A 20,248-nucleotide genomic window follows, 5' to 3' on the forward strand; every position below is an offset into this window, starting at 1 on the left:
AAGAATAGAACAAGATGAATAGAAAAAATAGAATAGAACAGCCAAAACATGGTAAAAGGTATATTTTATTAAATATTAAAGTCAGTTATATATGTTTGTATATGTAAAACATATTTTCCCAATTTTAAAAATGATATATAATTTACAAACAGTAACATTCATCCTTTTTACTGTACAACTTTATGAATTTTGACAAATGTAAATGTGTTTCTAACTTTGTCCAAAAAGTGAGAAAACCACCTAAAGCAAGAGTCTACTTAACTAAGTGGAGATATTCACAAAGAATAAGATCCTTTTAAGGCCTTTGGAGGCAGTGACAGTTGTCTTATCTAAGAAGATAATTTCACACACCCCAAATTTTAAAGCCAAACAGGATCTTAGAAGCTATAGAGTCAGTGGTTTTCAGAACTTTCTTTTTACAGTGACAACATTTTTATAAACCAAGTCTAACATGGAACCCCGACAGGTAAAAGTAGAGTTGCTTTGCATAGAGACCAGGAAACACAGTTTGAAAACCCTCTCGGGCCCCAATTAGGAAACCGAGGCCGAAATAGGCTGAGTGACCACTCAAGGTTGGCCACTCCGATTGGCTCCTGGCTGTTGTTCAAGACATTTTCCATGGTGTCTTGGCCTCAAGAGAATCATAAGTACCACTCAACCCCACCAAAGAGATTGGATGCCTTCTTGGAATGGTACAGTTGGACTGTAGGTATTCATATACCAGCACAGAGGAAAGAACAGGCCAGTGACCCCCATGGATGTCAGAAGTACGAGTCTGCTCAGGAAGGCAGGACAGGTTATTTGGGCAACGCGAGTTATTTCGGGAGGCTGGAGCCTGAGTGTAAGCCCAGAGCTGGGAGCCCAGTGCCAGGAGGAAGCATCGTGATCCTCCAGAGTTTGAGGAATCAGCCAGGCCCTGCATAGCAGCCCCTTCCTGGTGGTTCACCCCTCAAGGGTCATGGGTGGATCCCCACCGCTGGGTTGCAATTGAAATAGAGCCACTTGGTGGTAGGAAAAACTGGCTGCTTCACCTCCTTTCTTCTCTGGGCCCCCTCTTTTTACTTCTTCCTCTCTGGTTTGCAAGTGGGAAGTGGGGAGACGGTAGAGACGCTCTTGGGGGCAGGCCAGGGAGTGTAACACTCAGGCTTGTGGTGTGTAAGTTCTGCATCAAAGCCTTGTTACCCTCGTATCTATTCAGTGAACTTAACTTCAGTGATCGGGCTGTAATACTAGGGACACAAAGACCATCTCGTCTTTATGAGCGCACCGTACCAGGCAGCCACAAACTTCCATTAAATATCCCCCCTCCTCAACTGCACTGATGAAAAGAGAAAAACAAACAAGGGAGTGGGGTTAGTGACAAAGAACAGGCTTCTGTCAGAACAGCTGCCGTCTCATGTAGAGCTAAGGAAAGGCTTGGCTTTGATGGGCGAACCACCATACCATACGTTTTTTTTATTTCAGGAGGGAGAGTAAGTTTTTTTGTTTGTTTGTTTGGAACACAAGGTGAGGGAGTACCCAAGGGTGATCGAGTTGAATATAGAAAAAAAAGAACAGCACTGAGTACTTAAGGGGAGGAAATTGAGAATTGGTACCGCCTCTTTGGTAAGCAGAAATTGACATCCATGAAGAGGTGATGATCTCTCAGGTATCATAAGGTCCTGGGGTATCCTGCAGGGGGAAAAGAAGTTTAGGTAACAGTTAATGAGTGAAATTAATGACAGGGGTATTTAATATTGATAATATTTAATTACCTATTTGGCTTGTACATAACATTGTGATAAATAGGAAGTAGATAACCTAAAAAACAATCAGACAGGTATTTATTGGACAGTTTGGCTGTGACCTGTGCAGTAGAATGAGTGTGGACAGTTCAGACAAGCGTGAGCATGATGAACTTTTCCAAAACCACATTCAAATGAAAGGAGATGGATTATGGATGACTTGTGTCTCCCACCTCAGCTGGAATAGTTACGTGAAATTTTTGCATTTTACATTTATAATGTAAGAGAATAGCAGAGCAGTGGTAAGTGTAGGCTTTTGATTCGTTCAGACTCGGATTTAAATCCCTGCTCAGCCTGTTTGACCTGGGACATTTTAGTTAAACTCTCCTCGCCTCAGTTTCCCCATCTGCAAAACAAGGTAACAATGATTTTTACAGAGCTTTTGTGAGTAGAAGATGAAATGATTTATGTAAAACACTTAGCACAGTACTAGAAACATAGTGCTCAAAAATGGGTACTGTTATGATGTGATATTTATTTTAGTTACTGGGTATATAGTAAATGTTGATTGATGAACTTGATGAAATAACACATAAGAGTATTATAGAAGAGGTTTGTTTTTTTGTTTGTTTTTGGTTTTTGCTTTAAGCTTATTTGTGCTTAATATTTACGAGGAAAGGAATGGTTTAGTGACTTACTGTAATGTCATCTCGGGATCTGGGGACGAGCTCCCTGTGAGAGGCGCACAGCGTGGAGGCTACCACTAGAGGGCTCTGAGGAGACCCTAGAAACCTTTCCTTGGCTATAATGATGAGGCAGCAACCCTGGGAAGCCCTGGCTTTTTGGAGACCCAGGAGCCATTCTGTTCATCACGGCTGTTCAAGAGGGCAAGTAATAACAAGAACCCTACAAGAGCAGCTTGTAGGAACCACTTCCACCAGAGACCTGGGAGCATGCAGGTGGATGTCACCAGAGACAGCTGGTAGGTGCCAGGCTAGGGAAACCCTGTAGCTCTGAGGTCACTCTCCGCCTCTGCCATGCCACTGAGTTACCCTTATGGGTGCTGAGGATGCCGTCACAGAGCAGAACATCAACTTTGAGACGGGAAACCAGGTAGAGTGGGGGGGGGGTCCGAAACTCTGGGTAAGGACTTAACAATAACAACGAAACCCACCTTGAGTCACTACGGAGCCTTCAGATTCCCAGTGGAGACTGAGACCAAAACGGATAACTGATGGCTGCGCATGCGTGAATGAGATGCCCATAAAACCCTTGGAGTTTGGGGGCCACACAAGTCCTGTGCATCCTACCTGCAGAGACGATGGCAGGGTGTTTTTGATGGTGCATTATCATGGGATAAACGCCCTGGGTACCAGGGAGTCACTCAGGGATCGCCCAGCTAGTGATGCAAGAGGTATGTCATTGCTTTTTATCAAGCGTCATTGGTCAGTGGCTTACAGGTGGGTCTGAGTGGGAGCAGTGAGACCAGTGCCTGCAGAGGCAAAAGCCGCAGCGAAAACCTGGGATCTGGGCGGAAATGAAGCTTTCCCCGCTTCCCAGGGAGTTTGGCCTCTCCGGACCGGGGCAGGGGCAGGGGCAGAAATCTCAAGGCTTGGTTTTCTTGTGGCTGCCCTGCTTCTCTGGACTTGGCATCGTCTCCAAAAGAAAAAAGAGCTGTCCACCGGGGTCAGGCAGAAAATGTGCCTTAGACTCATTCAAAGAAGTTAATGCCAGCCGCGGGAAGCTTCGCTCCGTAAACCAATAATTCAGGAATTTGCGCAGGGAGGAGGCAGCTCTCCGTCCGAAGTCGAACAACTCCCCGTTTAAACTTGTGAAGCGCTGAGGCTAAGTTTGCAGGGCCTCCCTCCCCTGCTCTGGTCACAGGAAAGGGCAGGGGCTGCCGGGGAGCTGCGGGCCGGCCCGCTGCCCGGAGGCTGCACCCGGGGCCGGGCTCCGAGGGAGGAAGCCGGGCTGCGGGGCTGGGCGGCCCGGGGCGGGGGGCGGAGCAGGTGAGCCCGCGGGGTGGGAGCGGGGAGCGCACTTGTACGTGACGTTGGAGTTTGCGGCAACCTCGGAGCGGGAGGCTGTGCGCGCGGGTGCGGAGTGGCTGCGCGGCCGGAGGCGATGCGCTCCGCGGGGCGGCCGCCGCAGTGAGCCCCGCGCGGACACGGCAGCCCGGGAAGGCAGGGCCGGGGCGGCCAGCCGCTCGCGCTCCTCCCCGGAGGAGGCCCCCGGGCCCGCGAGGCGCTCTCCAGCCGGCCCCAGCATGTAGGCGATCGGCGGCGGCGCTTCTGCAGGCGGACGGCTCATCATGAAGAAGCACTCGGCCCGGGTGGCCCCGCTCAGCGCCTGCAACAGTCCGGTCCTGACCCTCACCAAAGTGGAAGGTAACGGCCCGGGGCGGCGGGGCCTGGAACGGGAGCCCGGCACCCTGTTACCTGTGGCCCCCAGGCAGCGCCGCGCGCCTGCGGGGCTGGCGACTCGGCCGCCCGGCTGCCCCGAGATGCCGCGGGCTGCCCACCCGGCTGCCTCATTCCCGGGCCCCTCGGCTCCTTCCAGGCCTGTCCTGAGTCCCCTGGGTCTGGAGCATCCCACCGCCGCCCCCCATGCCCCCAGGCTGACCAGAGGCGTTGCTCAGCTGCCGGAGGCGAGGCGGGAGAGGGTTGGCTGCCGCAGGCTGAGACATTCCCCCCCCCCCACGCCCCGCCTCGCCTCGCCTCGCCTGGCTCTGAGCCTTCCCCAGCCCACCAGCCCAGTGATGCCCCAATCCGTGGCAGGGCCAGCAGGTGAGCGCAAAGCCACCAGCAGCCTGGAAACGTCTTCTTTCCCCCCAGTCCGGGGACTTGAGGCAGAGCCCAGGGGAAGGAAGAGACCCCCGGCCCCGGCGGCCCCGGAGAGCTGTGCCTTACTCAGACCCAGCGGGCATCCCGCAGGAGCACAGAAGACCTTGCTTTCCCATGGCAAGCATGGGACGGGCAGCAGAGAGAGCCAGCCTCAGCCCCGGACTCCTCCTCCCAGGAGGCAGAGGCGAAGTGACCGAGTCTCCCGAGAGCTGGCCAGGTTGGCCAGGTGGGGGGCTGGGAAGGGACCGGCAGCAGGGAGAGGAAAGCAGACCCCTCAGTTCCAGGCCCTCACTTTTCCTGAACTAAGGAGCCCAGTCAAACAGGAGCCCGTGGGCTCTGAGAATGAGCCCGGCTTCTGCTATGTCCCTGGGATGGCATCCTGGAGCTGGGACCTCTGTGTGATGGTCTCCGAGGACCCTGTATCCCCTCGCGAGCTCATGTTTGTTACAGTGAGACTGAGAACCAGTGAGAGGGAGACGGAAGCTAGCAGGGCAGTTGTGTGCTCCACCCTCGGCGGGTCCACAGAAGTCCGCCAGTAGCAGGCCTGGTACCATTACCCCCCATCCTAGAGATGAGGACTCTATAAGGCCCAGAAAGGTGGATGGACTTGTGCAAGACCTACAGCTAGTAGGTGGGGAAGCAGGAGTGGAATCCCGGGCTGTTGGATACATGCTTTTCAGAGCATCACTTTGCACTAACCTGCAACTACTTACCTGTTTCTCATTTCCTACCTTTAGGAGGTTGATTTTTTTTTTTCCTTCGAGTGGCTGTCTCCTCCCTTCCCCCATATCCCAGTCTTAGGAAAGACTTGGTATCAGTGAGCTACACCTGAATTCAGTGCATGTGCTACCTCTGGGGTCAGGGTGAGGCATTGCATTTTCAAGCCTTCTCAGGGACCTTAGCTAGATATATGCGCAGGTTGGGGAGGGGAAGGGTTGGATATTCGCTTCCCTTGGGGAAACTGGAAATGTCTGCTCGTTCATGCAGTCTTCATAGGAAGTTGCTCTGCCCGCACTGTTTAAGTCAGCCAGGTCAGCTCTGCTCTTCAGCAGCAGGTACCTTCCCCGGGCAGCCCCCGGCCCACCTCGGGCAGGACCGGTCCCAGGAGCCCTCGGAATCAGGCTGGGCATGTATGGCGGGGCTCCGAGGCTGGGCACTGTGACCTCATGTGCTGCAGGGGTCGGGGGGGGGGGTGACATGCCAAGCACAGGTGCTTCCCTCTAGCCAGGCCTGGAGTTTGCCATCAGGGGGTGTAAATGGGGATACCCTCCCCAAAGTCTCTCAGGGCTACTGCCGGGTGAGCTTTGAGCCTCCTGTTCGCAGGGACAATCATGGCAAACCACGAGCTTGGTTTTTTTTTTTTTTTTAATAAATTTATGTATTTATTTTTGGCTGCATTGGGTCTTCGTTTCTGCGCGCGGGCTTTCTCAGTTGCGGCGAGCGGGGGCTACTCTTTGTTGCGGTGCGTGGGCTTCTCATTGTGTTGGCTTCTCTTGTTGCGGAGCACGGGCTCTAGGCACATGGGCTTCAGTAGTTGTGGCACGTGGGCTCAGTAGTTGTGGTGCATGGGCTCTAGAGCACAGGCTCAGTAGTAGTGGCTCACGGGCTTAGTTGCTCTGCGGCATGTGGGATCTTCCCGGACCAGGGATTGAACCCGTGTCCCCTGCATTGGCAGGCAGATTCTTAACCACTGTGCCACCAGGGAAGTCCACGAGCTTTGTTTTTAAACCAACATTTGCATGTAAATGTCTGTGGATAGTGGAAAGTGTATTAAACTAAGAATCGGACAGATCTGGGGATGAAGACTCCCCTTCTGTAGTGTGATGTATATAAATCATAAACACTGAGCCTCGGTTTCCTCAGCTGTAGAAGAGAACTAACAACCTACCTCAGCAGAGTTTGGGGAATGAATGCAGTGAGGAAGGTAGGTAGGTGACAATACCTAGCACATGGCCCGGCACACAGTAGGTGCTTAATAAATATCTGGCAATCCTCCAGTCACAGACTGTCTCGCACCTTCAGCAAACCTTCTTGCTGTTCTCAAAGAGTGCGTGTGTGGGGTATCTAGAAGTATCTACAAGCGTCTAGAAGTATCTAGAAGCAGCGTTCCAGTGATACTAGAAAGTCTCCAGTGGCCTTTTTGTATAGGATACCTGTGTGTGTGTCAGCAAGCGTCTGCAGGGCAAGGCTGATTAAACCTGCCCTGGGTATGCCTAGACTTTCATATAGCTCTTTCTCTCTGCCTGCATTTTTTCCCTTGGTATTTGTGTTCAATTTGGCTTTGGGTCTATTTTTTGAAACCATTTGCATCTTGCGTGCTTGTTTTGGAAGTGTTGAATCATTTTGTTTTGCCTTGGATGCACAGGATAAGGTGGTCCCCATACTGTGACTGTTTCTGTGTGGATGGCAGGCAGGCTTCAGGAACGGAACACAGCCAGCAAGGAATATTTATTAGCTTGTGCAGTGTGTCTTCTAAGGGGAGGCAAGAAGGCACCAGCATGTGGTACATATAAAACCAAAATAGAAAATACAGCGCTTAGTGGAACTCAAACACAGGAAGGTGGACAAGATGACTTCATTTACCCAACAAATACCTCCTCCGACCCTGCTCTGTGTCCTTTGTCTACTTAGCTAAACCCTGGAAATGCAAAGTGGAGCAACGCTAGCTTCATTCTCTTAAGGGAGTTTCAGTCTAGTGGGAAAGAGACATACAGATAAATAAATTATCCAGCACAAGGCAGTAAGTTGTGCTTCAGAACTGGGGCCAGAGTATTACGGGGAGACTGATAACTGGGTAATCTGAGGTAGAGGCATTGCAATGGGAGTGAGAAAACTTGTCAGGCAAGGAGGGGAGAGGACGCTTTTTCGGGCAGAGGGAATGGCGTGTGCACAGGTCTGGCCAGAAAGCACGAGGAGTCTGCAGCTGGGCCTCAGGTAGGAGTCGAGGCTTGAAAAGGGACTTCCAGCCAGGGTGATGGCGTCTGTTCTGTCGGACGGCACATCTTGTTTTCATATTCCTTTCCTGGCATTCCCACTGGACTCAGACCCTGAATATTGATCAGTAACACATCTTTAGTAGAGTATTTACTTGGATCATCTGTATTCACAACCTGCTAATTCATGTTCAGTAAAATTACATGCACTGGAATTAACGGTTGAGAACAAGACAGTAAATTCCCCCAAGAGGCCGGCCACATGTAGAATTGCGGAAAGAATGAGGGCTTTGGAGTTCGATGGACTGGGTTTGGGGCCCGCCACTCCTGCTGCAGCAGGTAACTTTGGTTTAATGATTAGAGCTCTCTGGGAATCAGTTTTTTGGTATGGAAATGACAGTTACAATATATCCCTCTTGATAATGAGAGTAGGGAATTCCCTGGCTGTCTGGTGGTTAGAACTCTGCGGCTCCACTGCAGGGGGCGCGGGTTCGATCCCTGGTCGGGGAACTCGGATCCCACAAGCTGCGCGGCGCAGCCAAAAAAAAGTAAAATTAAAAAAAAATGATAAAGATTAAGATGCCATTGGCAGTCACAGGAAGGGAGACAGGGGACGTCCAATTGAGACAAGTTGAAGGGGAGGCTTTGGCGGTTCCTTCAAGGGCAGGTGTGGCATGTAGGAGACAAGGACCCGGGAGAAAGAGGTGGTGGCGGCCGAGTGACAGCTCAGGTGGGAGGTGGCCCCGTGGAGGTGAACAGGCTGGCCCAGAAGCCTGCTGGCCACAGACACCAGGGAGATAGGAGGCAGAACCCAGATCCTAGGGCATCGTGGAGACCCCAGGAAGAAAGCCAAGAAAGAGGAAGCGTGGTGGAGCATCAGGTACGGCCAAAGGATGTGGTTGTGTAGAAACAGTTTTAAGTGGGTGCTGGTCCCCCAGCCAGATGGTAAGGGGTGAGTGTTTGGGGAAGGAGAAGAAAAGCAGGTAAAGGTGTCCAGCAGGGAGAGAGGTGGGGGGAGTTATGCTCTCTTTAGGGGGCAGGGGAGGGACTTGGGGAGAGCAGGCAGTTCTGGAAACCGGAGGAAGGAGGCTGGTGCCGGGGACAAGTCTGTGGTGGCCCCAGGAGAATGTGATTGACGCCGCCAGAGGTGGGGGAGGTGGAGGGGGAGGGGGGAGGGGGGAGGGGGGCCCTGGGAGAGCAGAACGGACCAGAGAAGGGGTGGTTAGCCCAGCAAAGGAGAAGGGAAGAGATGAGGGCAAAGACATAGAGAAATGTGGGCTGCGGGGGAGGGAAGCCGAGGACCTGCGCTGCTGACTTGGATCTTCTTTGTCATGTATGAAGTGGCACTGTCTCCCAGAAGTGATGGATGGAAGGCTCGCAGAGGTGGGACAGTGTTCGCAGGAGCTGTATGGGAGAGGCAAGAAGAGATGTAGTTCTTAAAAGCCTTTTAGGCGAGTAACCCGTTCTCACTGGTGAAGACACCGTGTCACTTGGGGGGAGCGTGCAGGGGAAGAGCCCCGCCTGGGGGCAGGACACTTTTTGTGTCCTGCTCCGCCACTAGCTGATTCATGTATGGGACGTGTCTCCTCACCTCCTGGAGCCCAGGCTTCTCTTTTCTGAAAAGAAAGGGGATTAGAGTAGATCTTCCATTGGCTCTTTCAGCAGGAACAGCCTATGAGTCTAGTAAGTAGCTTACTCATTACCAGAGCTTGGTTTATTTGATTAAACCCTTTACTAGCTCTAACCAGAGAGCAGAGTTCTGAGGGAATTAGACCCAGGACAAGTCAGAAATTTGGCGTGTGTGTGCACATGTGTATGTGCATGTGTGTGCATATGCGTGTGCGTGTGTGCTTGTGCGTGTGTGTAGGTGTGCATGTGTCTGTGTGTGTGCATGTGTGTATGTGCCTGTGTGCTTGTGTGTGTGTGCGTGTGCATGTGTGTGTGTGTTTCAGGGGTGGGATTTGGCATTGGAGCAGGAAGGGGAGAGACCAGCTAGGTGAGCACTTAGATTCTGTGACTCTTCAGCAGCAGGAAAGCACAGGACTCCAGACAGCGGCCCCCCCGATGACGGGGGTACAAAAAGCCGTCTAGAAAGATCCCAAAGAGGAGCATGCCACTTCTCAGCTTTGCCTGGGGCTGGCGCAGGCGTTTCCACAGCAAAGCCTCTCTGCCCGGGATGAGCTCAGCCCACGCAGAGGGCCTGCCCTCGGGGAGGAGTGAAGCTGAGGACGACATCTGTCATACCTCACGCAAGCTCAGTCCTGCCTTACAGGTGTACGTTACACGACTCCACTGAGAACAGGATGTGTGTGTTAGAAGACAATGCCTTGTGCATCAAGATGAGTTGTGTAACCCCCCAGGCCACCAGTTAAAATATCACCCTTGTTCCCCTGCTCCCCTCCAGGGGGGAAGACTCCAGGCACCCCTTGCTTCCTAGGGGGCCGTGCTGCACGCAGTGTGCCCTCCTGAGCCCCGCTCTCCCCGTGAGACATGGCAGCCAGATTCCCACCACATGGATGTGAGGGCATATCCTCTGATAAATAGAAATGGCAGAGAAGAGGGGTGTGTGCTTGTGTCGGTGTTTGTGTGCGGGTCACTGGCAGCGCTGGAATATCTCCTGATCGGTCCCTGGTGAGCGTCTGCTGTGTACAGAGGTGTCATGTGCCCGGGCGGGCGGTGGAAACGGTGAGACTTCGGGAGGCTGAACAGGCCACGACTGGTAGGCACGGGGATTAAAACTGATCCCCTCCAGCCCAGGTGTCTTCAGACCACGGGTCCAAACAGGCCCTTGCTCCCCTCCCAAGTGGCCTCTTCCCTCCCTCAAGGCGCAAAGGGCATTATTTCAAGCTTACCCGTATCCAGTCACGTTCTCACGTGCGCCTTGGGCTGTGAACATTCCAGAATTGTCTTAAATCCACTGCAAGAGGCACTGTGATTTGGACATTGGGAGTTATTCGGGGACCTCTAAGGATGTGAGGAGTGGGGCAGAAAGGCCGGTACAAGTGTCTGTTCACTAGAGTGGTGGTGATGGCAGGAGAGTGGACCAGATCTAGGCCTGATTCAGACTAGCTCTGCAGCCGGGTGGAACTTCCGGGGAATCTCGGACAAACCTCCCATCATCCCACTCCACCCCGCAAAAAGCAGCCTTCATTCACCTCCCAATTCTGTATCCACACCAGGGAAAGAATTTGGGTTTTTAAAAACAGCTTTGCAGCTGCCAGGTTTTCTTCTATCTCTACACACTGATCTCCAGGAATGACAACAAAGACTTAAGCAATTCAGAGAAGGCAGACAAATATAAGGTAGTACCTGATATTTCTAATCTAGTCATCTGCGGCAGTTCTTTCTTTCTTTTTTTTAATATATCTTTTATTTTGGAATAGTTTAGACTTACAGAAAAGTTGCAGAGACACTGCAAAGAGTTGTTAACTACTTCACACCCAGTTTCCTCTATTATTAACATCTTCTCTCAGTATGGTACATTTGTCACAATTAATGAACCAATATTGACGCATTCTTATTAACTAAAGTTCATACTTTATTTGGGTTTCTTTGGTTTTTAACCATATGTCCTTTTTCTGTTCTAGGATCCGATCTAGGATCGCACATTGCATGTCGTTCTAGTCTTCTCTTGGCTATGATATGGGAATTATTTCTTCTCCTAAGGGGTTATCACAGTAAATAGTCATCCACAGCTCGTCACCACACCCTGTCCAGCACAGTGACAGCTCTCGGTCTGTGCCTCACACCTTCACAAACACAGCACAGTCCCTTCTGTAATACCCTCAGGTCAGTCTGCTCAGGTTGCCATGACAAAGTACCGCAGCTTGGATGACTTAACAGACATTTATTTTCTCACAGTTCTGCAGGCTGGAAGTCCAAGATCAAGGTATGGGAGAATTTGGTTTCTGGTGGGGACTCTTTTCCTGGTTTGTAGATGGCCACCTCCTTGCTGTGCCCTCACATGCTTCCCCTCTATGTGCACAAAGAGAAGACAGGAGAATATAAGTCCACCAACCTTATCAGATCAGGGCCCCACCCTTATGACCTCATTTAACCTTCATTATATCCTTCGAGGCTCCATCTGCAAATACAGCCATACCGGAGGTTACAGTCTTAGCACATAAACTGAGGGAGGACACAGACACTCATCTCATAACAGCCCTCATTCCGTGTTGGTGAGTCCCAGCCCAGAGTTCCATACATACTCAGGATGTTCCAAATTTAAAAACAGCATCTGTCCTCTTGGAATCTTGAAGTCCCTCTTTAGTGATCGGCAGTTCTGACTGGGGTGTTTCAGCACCATGGCCCTGATCAACTTCCAAAGGGAAGACTAAGGATGCTCTGCATTCCTCTGGTTGCTTTGGAGTCAGACAGATGCTTGGAACTGCATTCAGCCCCTCGCTAGTCTGTGACCTTGGGAGAGTAACTGTCAGACCCTCAGCTGTCCCACCCACAAAGCAAGGATAGTCACACTCCAACATCAAGACAGATTTTAAAAAAAAGGTATATAATCTCCTGGCAGAGAACATGGCATATATGCTGTGTGTTTAACTGGCACTTGGGGGATTCCCTGGCCGTCCAGTGGTTAATACTTGGCGCTTTCACTGCTGTGGGCCCAGGTTCAGTTCCCTGGTTGGGGAACTAAGATCCTGCAAGCCACGTGGCACGGCCTAAAAAAATAAAAAAATAACTGTCACTTGTCTTTTACCTCCCTGTGCCCCCCTTCTTCTCCCTTACTCAGAGTCAAGTTTAATTATCTGTGGATTCTATCTTTTCCCAGGGACAAGTGCCAGTTAGGAGCACGGCTAAGGCCTCAACATGTATGAATAGTGGGAACATTTTATGACCCAAAGTCCAAGAATCCAAACAGATGGTCTGGCAACTACAGGTGGACATCATTGGTCGGGATATGTAAAATCAGGATTGCTTTGGGGACACCCAGGGCCCATGGTGGCCTGATACACGAAACAGCCTTTTCTTCCCTTTCCTCCAAATCACTGCCTGAGAAAAAACAATCACCCATAAATTCACTGAGCAAGTATTTAATGAGTAGATGAGATAAACAGAACCCGAACTGCATTTTTGGGAGATGAATTACACTTGCAAATGGCCATAAACAAAAGCTTTCTTCCAAGCTCCTGATTTTATAAAAGCTATTTAGTTGGGTGGCTGGGCCCTGCACGGGCATATGCATCAGTGGTCAACAAATGGGAAAATTGTTCATCAAGCCCTCTTCCCCTGGGCAATCCAGAAAAATAAAAGGGTGGTGGCTGTATTCCCAGAGCAGCCGTCAACTGTGTTTGTTTGGGTTGGATTTGGAGACACAGAACCATCTATGACGTGGACATTGTAAGCCCCTCCACTCAGGCTGAGCAAGCTCTCCTAGGGAAGGGGGTGTCTGCCTTATGCCCCACAGTAGGTGTCAATAAATGTTTGTTGGCTGAGTGGCCTAAAAATTTAACTAGCCCACCCAAGAGAAACGAAAACATATCCACACAAAGACTTATATATGAGTGTTCATAGCAGCCTTATTCACAGTGGCCAAAAAACTGGAAACTATACCCCTGTCCATCAACTGATGACTGGATAAACAAAATATGGGACTTCCCTGGTGGCGCAGTGGTTAAGAATCCGCCTGCCAACGCGGGGGACACAGGTTCGAGCCCTAGTCAGGGAAGATCCCACATGCCGCGGAGCAACTAAGCCCGTGCGCCACAACTATGGAGCCTGCGCTCTAGAGCCCACGAGCCACAACTACTGAGCCCTCGTGCCACAACTACTGAAACCCACACCCGTAGAGCCCGTGCTCCACCCACTGTGATGAGAACCCCTTGCACCGCAACGAAGAGTAGCCCCCACTCGCTGCAACTAGAGAAAGCCCGTGTGCAGCAATGAAGACCCAACGCAGCCAAAAATAAATAAGTTAAAAACAAAAACAAAATATGGAATATCCTTATAGACTACTACCCAGACGTAAAAAGAATGAACTCCTGACGCATGCTATGTATGCCATGGAGGAACCCCAAATACATTATGCTAAGTGAAAGAAGTCAGATGTGAAAGTTTACAAAGTCATATGAAATATACGAAGGAGGGAAATCTGTACACATGGAAAGCAGATTTGTGGTTGGCTGGGGTTGAGGCGGGGGGAATGGGGAGCAGCTACGGATGTGCATGAGGACCCATTTTGTGGTGATGGAAATATTCTAAGACTGGATGGTGGTGATATAGTTTCACGATTCTGTAGATTTACTGAGGATCATGAATTGCAATCCTGAAACAAGTGAATTTTATGGTTATGAAAATTAAGCCTCAAAAAAGCTTTGAGGGGCTTCCCTGGTGGCACAGTGGCTGAGAGTCCGCCTGCCTATGCAGGGGACACGGGTTCGTGCCCCAGTCCAGGAGGATCCCACATGCTGCGGAGCGGCTGGGCCCGTGAGCCATGACCACTGAGCCTGCGCGTCCGGAGCCTGTGCTCCGCAACGGGAGAGGCCATAACAGTGAGAGGCCCGCGTACCGCAAAAAAAAAAAAAAAAAAAAAAGCTGTGAAAAATTAACTGTGTAGATCTTACTGATGGAGGTGCCATTGGGAGGTGTCTTCTCCTGGTCTCTACACAATGCTATCTCTCTGCTTTCAGGAGGCTGGGACCAGGCCAGCCAGTGGGTGGTCTTTGAGCCCAGCGCTGGGTCCCTCACCCCTAAGACATGACTCTTGCACTTTCTAAGTGCAAAACTTCCTGGACACTTCTTCAGAGAGCGTCACCAAGGGTCTCCCTATTCTCAGGGGACCTCGAAAAAGAAACATTTGTGTTCTCTTGGAGGTTTGCAAGAGCCATTTTATGGGAACTCGAAGTTGAGAGTGAGTGAATTTTCCAGTTGTTCTAGCTTTCTCATTGGAGAAATGGCTTTCACTAAATAAACTTAAAAAGCCCCCAGTTCATCATTTGCTCAGCAGAAAGCAATGGACAGCTCGTGAGACAGAGGACTTGCCTGGGTCCCAGAATGAGTTAGTGGCTAAACCAGATCTCCAGCTCACCCATTAGCACCTAGAGTTTCCTTCCGCTGAGCAGACATTGCCTCTAGGTACTGCTTGACCGAAGAGTGCATATGTTTTATAGATTCCTGGTAGGAGAGGAGTATCAGGTGTGATTCTGCAGGTAGGACTAATACATGGTTTCAGTAAATTGCCTGACTCTGAACAGAGCTCAGGATGGAAGTTCACGCACAGGTACGGTTATATCTTGGCACGCCGTGGAGTATACATTGTATGCTGGAGAACACTCCCCTTAAACACACACACACACACACACACACACCTTTCTCCAAAATGCTCAGTGGAGGCAGCTCTGGCAATAGAACTGGGGAGAGCCCGCCTGTCCCCCAGCGCTTCCGAGTGAATTAAGTGGCGTAAACTAAGCCTTTAGAGGCAGCAGTGACCGCATCTGTCAGCACAACCATTGGGCCAGAGAATATAATCTACTTTGCGCTGAGCCCAGAACTCTTGGCTCAAGTGCAAGGTTAAGATGGAAAGTTCAGGATCATAAGTAGAGGGGTTGTTAGTGGGGAGGGGATGTTAGTGAGTGAGGGTGACATAAACAGTATTTCTAGTTGTGTGATAAGAGTCAGAGGAGCTGGGACAGGACACAGCGTGAGGCTCATTCAGTACTGATTTCTTCGAGGCACTCTGTACTGCCTCTTTCAGGGGTGATACAAGAGAGATACCAGGCACAGAGGAATCCCTCGACTTGTTAATTTAGGAGGGGAGAGAAAGTAAACCAAAGTTTCTTGCACGGGAAGATATGAGAGGCTTTTGAGAATGGATATTCTGCCCCCACCCCCCACCCCAGTGTAATTCCTTCTCTCTGAAATCTGAGCATCAGTTGGACAGCTTGTTGAAAGTGACCTTGAGAATGGTAGGGTGGGATGCATTTGTTGCGTTTCAAATCGCAGAGAATAAACGCGTCTGCTAACCAAATTCATTATGTCATTCTATACCTATGCTTCAACTAATTTTATCTGTTTGTTATGGACACTGGGGCATGTATAATGTATATTTACTTCCTAGAGAATGTAAATTCCAAAATCTGAATTTGCTGAAGTCCCTTCCACCAGCCTGGCAACTTCTCCTACTGCGTGTCTGACCAAAGCAAGATTGAGCATCACAGTGGGCCAAGGAAACGGTGGATTTCAGATCTCACCACCTTCCTCACCGCTCCTGGGGCAGACCAGGCGTGTTCCTGACCCTGAACTTTGCTTCTCTTGTTCCTCATCCTTTCTATACTGCAAGGCCCAGGCCAAGCTTACGCTTTCTCCGGCTCTTCTTGCTGTGATCACAGCCCACACTGGTTGCGCTGTCTTTAGAATTTGTGTTACAGTCAAATCACTCCATTTGTAGTTGTTCTGTAATTCTTTCATAGATCCATTTTGTCACTCCCAGATAGACTGTAAGTTCCTGAAGAGCAGGACGTAATCATGTTTTATATTTATTTATTGACCGCCCAGAGTTCTTGGCACATGGCAGATGGAGACTTCATGGCAACTTCCTAGCGGATTGAAATGCTCCTAGGCTGCGTCGTACTATACAGAGCCCTGTGAGATTTATAAAGTCCATGCTCTTATGCATCAGGGTAAATGACTGCTGGCCGAAAATACAGTATGCTCCCAGTTTTGCTGTGTGTGAGTGTGTGTGTGTGTGTGTGTGTGTGTGTGTGTGTGTGTTTCATGCAAAGATACAAAAAGACTGGGAAAAGTGCAGCAAAATGTCCAGCGATATCTCTGGGTACTAAGATTAGTATACAGTGCATTGCTTTTTATTCATTCCATGCAGTACTTTTCTAAAGATTCTGTAAAGAATATTTTTAGTTTACATGAAGTAGGTCTAGTTTAAAAGAATTATTAGGAATGAGCGGGTATTGAAATTGATAAGTGATTATTACTATAAGAGACTCGGTGTGGTGAAATGGAAAGTTTGCAATGAATTAGGTTTGGATACCTCTGATTCTTTATGGGTCTAGTCCAGTGTTTCCCAAAGTGTGTTGCAAGGGACCCCAGTCCTATCACAGGTGTTACATTTAGATAATATGGGAAGCACACATTCTCTAGCTGCCTTTTGGAAATCCACCACATCCATTAGCCCTGAATACTCCTACAGCGAAGAAACCTGTCTGGCTTACCTGGTGTTTCCCAAGCTTTTCTGATTGTGGGATCCTTTTTTTCTTATAATACCTGTTAACTGCATTACACTTTGGGAAACATCGTTCTATCTTATTTTTAAATAATAGAGCGCAAAATGTCTTTATTTTGTTTGTGTATTATCAGTATTCCCCTGGTCAAATAAGCCAGAGAGCTTACAAAGTTAGAGAATAACTTCTTTTATCCAAATCTGTAAAAGCATTTTAACAGTACAATCTTACATGATTTGGTGATTTTTCTCTTTCATTGTAACAGCAACATAGCATCAGTCTTCGCTTCATCCTTTAAGTTTTAAAACTTAAAACTTAATCTGCCATAATGCAAAACTAGATGAAAAAACACACTGTGAGCCTGAATTTTTTTCAACCTCCTCCAGACTCCCTTCTTAAATGGCCAGTTAGTACCGTGAAACTGCGTTGCCTTTCTAGGTGGACTTTTTTTTCATCTCTGTAATTATCTTTTCAGTAGGACTTTCTGATAGTTGATGCTGGTAGTCGAGGAATCTGCCAACCCACAACACTGCTTGAAAATTATCCCAGTAGTGAAGGGTTGCAGAGGCTCATCCCAAATGTCAGAGAACCAGTGTATAAATTGAAACGTGCATGCTTCTGTCTGAAAATGAATTTGCCATAAGTTGTAGGGATTCCTTGTGAACAAAATCAAGACGTCCTGGTGGGAGGGCATCAAACAAAAGGGGAGGAATCTGCCTTGCTTTTGCCCCCTCTGCTTCTCCCTGCCCTGCAGCCCATGCCAGAAACCGACAACTTGTTGGAAGTTCAGAGGTGGTCAGCCATTTGGTTTTCCAAGGGCTTTCTGACTTAGGTATATACACACATGGAAAGAAAGAGGAAGAGGGAGATTAAATATTAATAAAGCAGGTAAAGAAGCACAGTACAGATGGGGTCAAGGATTTTGGGTCAGTAAAGACATTATCTCTCCTTGGCCAGCCACGAAGGCTTAGGATGACCTTTGGCTAAAAGAGATACAACCAGGGAATTCCCTGGTGGTCTAGTGGTTGGGACTCAGCGCTTTCACTGCCAAAGGCCGGGTTCAATCCCTGGTCGGGGAACTAAGATCCCACAAGCCACGAGGTGAGGCCAAAAAAAAAAAAGAAAAAAAACCAGACCTGTCAATTAATGATAGGCTTAGCTAATCCCTATATAATAGGCTACCTTGAATCAGGATTTTTCCTCATAGGATTATTATATTTCAGACAGTATGATGTATAAAACTTGCTTTCATGGTATTAGAGCTATTTAAGTTACTGCTAAGTTTAAACAAAATCCACAGAGTACATTTGACGCCATTATATTTTGTACCCATCTCGTGTACCCCTATACTGTGTGCCCTCATTCAGCTAAGTGCCTGGCTGAACATATAAAAGGCAAGTAGGCCGTCCCCTGGAAATTCACATCCATCCACGGTCACATCTGATACAAGTTACAGCTCTGTTTAAATTTCCAGAGGACTGACCTGCACACAATCATGAATGAAAACCAAACAGTGGAAAATAACGCCTTTTCCACCCTTCTCATGGTCTGTGGGAACAGTGCTGCTACACAGCCATGCTCTGGCCTGTAGCCTGGTTTCCAGGAGTCACACAATTCTCAAATGGAGCGTCTGAGGCCTTGCACAGCACCAGCTGCCCGAGGCTGTGGTTTTTAAGTAACACTTCAAAGTGGGACTGAGGGCCATCAGCTGGAAGTCAGTAAGAGCAAATAGAGAAATAAGAGAGACAGATCTTTTTGGCTCTCCGTGCAAAAGAAGATGAGACTCTTGGCATCCCTGCCCTTAAGTAACAGGCAGGGAGGAGCTTCTCTCAATGTCCTGGGAGCTTTTAGAGGTCAAGACCTATGACCTCCTCAGGGGGGAGTCCGCAGCCCCTAGCACTGCCCAGGCCGGGTAGCACATCACTCCGTGTGAGCTGACACTTGGTGAACTATTTGAGCCACTCCGTGTGTTCTGGAGAAATGCTTCGCCTTCTCCAGACGGGCCCGGAGAGCACCTCTCGAAGTAAAGATTCTGACGCCAGGGTTCCTGAGATTCTCCATTGCCAACAGGCTGGGGATGGTCCTGATGCTGCCAGCCCATGCACCATCTTTTGATGGTCAAGATTCTAGAGGAGAAGGAAACGACTGAAAATGTCTTTAAGTTTTGTTTCAGGAAGCTGCGTCCACGCCCCTATCCCCATCTCCCCTCCCCTCCCCTCCCCCGGGTGGCTGGCCATGACAATGACAGTTGGTTGCTCTCTTGCTCCTGGCCACGGTGGACGTTTGGAGGCCCCGGTTAACCGTGCCCCTCTCTTCCCCCAGGGGAGGAGCGCCCCCGGGACCCCCCGGGCCCGGCAGAGGCCCAGGCGCCGGTGGGGACCGACACGGGCGGGAGACCGAGCCCTCGCTGCTGGAGGTGTTCCCAGGCGCAGCTCAAGAAGATCTTCTGGGGCGTGGCAGTGGTTCTGTGCGTGTGTTCCTCCTGGGCCGGTGCCACCCAGCTCGCCAAGCTGACCTTCAGGAAGTTCGATGCTCCCTTCACCCTGACATGGTTTGCCACCAACTGGAACTTTTTATTCTTCCCATTGTACTACGCGGGCCACGCCTGCAAGTCGGCAGAGAAACAGTCGGTGAAGCAGAGATACAGGTAGGTGGCTCCGGGATGCCAGGATGCCGGCCCGGCGCTGGGCTCCTCTCCCAATCGCTGATGCTACCGGGCTGCCCTAGTGGCGGTCACTGGGAGGGGCCAGTGGGCACCGTGGTGAGAAGTCACCGTGTCACCTGCTGTCTTAGTGAGGTTCCAGGCTCGGCATTCTCTCCCCTCAGAGTGGTAACACCTTTCCTCTGCCTCGAGCCCCTCAACGCTAGGAACTGCTTTATATTAGACAGGAGAAGGCAGCATCTTCCGGAGGTGTGCTGTGGTAGGTGCCCAGAAAGGGTAGAAATGGGAAAACTCTGTAGCTCTTTTATCCCTCCTCAGACTGGGCTGGGGACAGGGCCATGGAGCCAGGGGACCCGGCTGCTTCCTGTAACTTACCTTCCCATGTGGCGATGTTCGTGGTGAAGATTTCTCCTCTCCTCTCCAACCCAAGCCTTCTCCTCCTTTGGTTATGTGGTTGCATGGGTCTGAACATCTGGCAGACCCATGGGGTCGTCAAAGTCAAGGTACTCTTTGAGCTCTGTTGACTGTATTTTCTCGTTGATATGATCTCACGGTATTTCCTCATTGATATGACCTCCCTTTAAAAGAGGACAGAAACCCTGACACCAGCCCTCTGCCACAACGTACCACAGGGCTCCCCCAGCCTCCTTGGGAGTCGGATGGTCAGTGTTGGCCTCGGGGTCCCATCTGTGCCAGTCCCTGGATCTCATGGTCACCCAAAGCTGAGGTCTTCTGTGGCTACGTCAAGGATCCACTGTTGGCCCAAATCAGATCTACTCAGAAAAAAAAAACCCAGGGAAAGCATGCTGGCCAAGGTGACCAGATAGGCCCTGGGAATGTATCTTTCGTCAGCCCCAGAGGTGGGAAAAAATTTGAAAGCTGAGGGCTGTATTACTCTTTC

The 20,248-nt window shown here is 50.0% G+C and overlaps 1 protein-coding gene across 1 annotated transcript; it reads left to right on the top strand.

Moving 5' to 3' along the window:
- The first annotated feature begins 3,701 nt into the window (after nucleotides 1-3,701).
- LOC149747211 (solute carrier family 35 member F3-like) lies at nucleotides 3,702-19,426 on the top strand. The gene is made up of 2 exons (XM_089897426.1): nucleotides 3,702-4,111; nucleotides 19,008-19,426. Exons 1-2 carry the CDS (start codon nucleotides 4,036-4,038, stop codon nucleotides 19,334-19,336), a joined length of 405 nt encoding a protein of 134 aa, XP_089753552.1. The 5' UTR covers nucleotides 3,702-4,035; the 3' UTR covers nucleotides 19,337-19,426.
- Nucleotides 19,427-20,248: the final 822 nt, after the last annotated feature.

Source organism: Delphinapterus leucas, chromosome 16 (assembly GCF_059928025.1).
Source record: "Delphinapterus leucas isolate spDelLeu-1000000601 "Yukka" chromosome 16, BTC_Dleu_Yukka2, whole genome shotgun sequence".
NCBI lineage: Eukaryota > Metazoa > Chordata > Mammalia > Artiodactyla > Monodontidae > Delphinapterus > Delphinapterus leucas.